General features: G+C 44.9%; 1 protein-coding gene across 1 annotated transcript; it reads right to left on the reverse strand.

Moving 5' to 3' along the window:
* Window positions 1-6: 6 nt before the first annotated feature.
* LOC140966408 (cytochrome P450 89A2-like) lies at window positions 7-1,094 on the reverse strand (the record flags this gene model as incomplete). Its single annotated transcript, XM_073426703.1, has 1 exon — window positions 7-1,094. A coding segment is annotated over exon 1 (989 nt), but the record flags the coding sequence as incomplete, so codon positions are not given.
* Between the last annotated feature and the right edge of the window lie 405 nt (window positions 1,095-1,499).

Raw genomic sequence — 1,499 nt, forward strand, 5'->3', positions numbered from 1 at the left:
TAAAGCTTGGCTTGGATGTGGGGGTATTTGACAAGATTAGCCATTGTCCATTGCAGCGCCGCGTATGTGGTATCCGTGCCCGCGTTGAGAAATTCGCTGCACAGGCTCACCATTTCAAATTCATCCAGTTTCCTGTTTTCTTCGGGAAGCTGCAAACCAACCAATGTGTCCACATATGCTGTCACTGCTTCATCATCTTCTTGATGATTAGAGATCCTCTGTTGTTTGGCTTGGATGCGGGACCTAATGAGAGGGATCAGCACGTGCTCCTGTTCTAGACGCACTTGAAGGAGTTCTTTCCAGCGATTGCGGAACAGAATTTTCCCCAATCGAGGCCAAACGTTGAGGATCTGGAATCGTCTCAGACTAAGAAGGAATCCACGTTGAGCAGATTCAAGTTCCTTGATTTGGGTCTCGTGGAGCTTGTCTCCAAAGCACATGAGCGCCAGTAGACAGAACATGGCGTACTGGAAATGATCGATCAGTGTGACATAAGACTCCGATTTTGATGCATCAACTAGGCGATTGATCAGAACTGAAAGAACCCATTGGCGGGACCTTGAGTAGGATCTGATCCGAGCGGGATGGAGGATCTCGTGCATTAGGTTGCGGCGGAGAAGGCGCCACGTGGGGCCGTAAGGGGCCGTGTTAATCACTATCCGGGTTCTGTTCAGAATCTTGCTGGTGGCAGGGGGAGATGGCCGGTCGGAGAAGACGGCACCATGATGTATGAGGGCACGGTGGGCCAGGGAGTGGCTTCCGACGAATATGAGCTTCCGAGGGCCGATAGTGATAGTCATGAGGGGGCCATATCGAGTCTTGATGCGGCGGAGGACGGATTCCAACTCCGAAATAGGGTGGCGCAGCCACATTAAATTGCCAACCAGAGGCAAACCAAGCGGTCCCGGCGGCAAGTTTTTCTTGAAGAGATTGAAGAAGCAGCTGACAATGGCTGAGATACAGAGAGAAACGATGACTATGAACCAGACCTCCATGTTCAATCCAAGTTCTGAATTTTTTTGGGGATTGTGCAAAGAGATATATAAGCGTCGGGTTTCAGAGGATTTTTCCTTCTAGATACTGGTTCACAGCGTGGGCCTCATTTTAGCCAAATGTCTTTTGGATTCTGGCTTATGGTTCCATCGCAAGTTCGGATGACGTAGTCAGTGACGTATGCATCTAATTATTGTTGGGTGAAATTGGATATATTAAATTTCATTTTTCTACAACAAGTTTTACAAAATATTATTAAATATAAGCTTTTGGTTTTTTTAATATTAACCTTAAATAAAATTATTAGACTAAATTTAAGTTGATTTGAGTTAACAAATTAATGTGTACAAATATAGAGAAACTCGATCAAAAACCAAATAATAGAATTTCGCTCAAAGTCAAGTAAATGACAGTGAATTATCTAATAATTGTTCCTGTTAGAAGAGCGATCGAACCGTGATGCTTGAGCTGGTGTGCGGTTTAAGAGATTTGAGTTGCACAATTTA

This window comes from Primulina huaijiensis, unplaced genomic scaffold (genome assembly GCF_012295235.1).
Source record: "Primulina huaijiensis isolate GDHJ02 unplaced genomic scaffold, ASM1229523v2 scaffold206032, whole genome shotgun sequence".
NCBI lineage: Eukaryota > Viridiplantae > Streptophyta > Magnoliopsida > Lamiales > Gesneriaceae > Primulina > Primulina huaijiensis.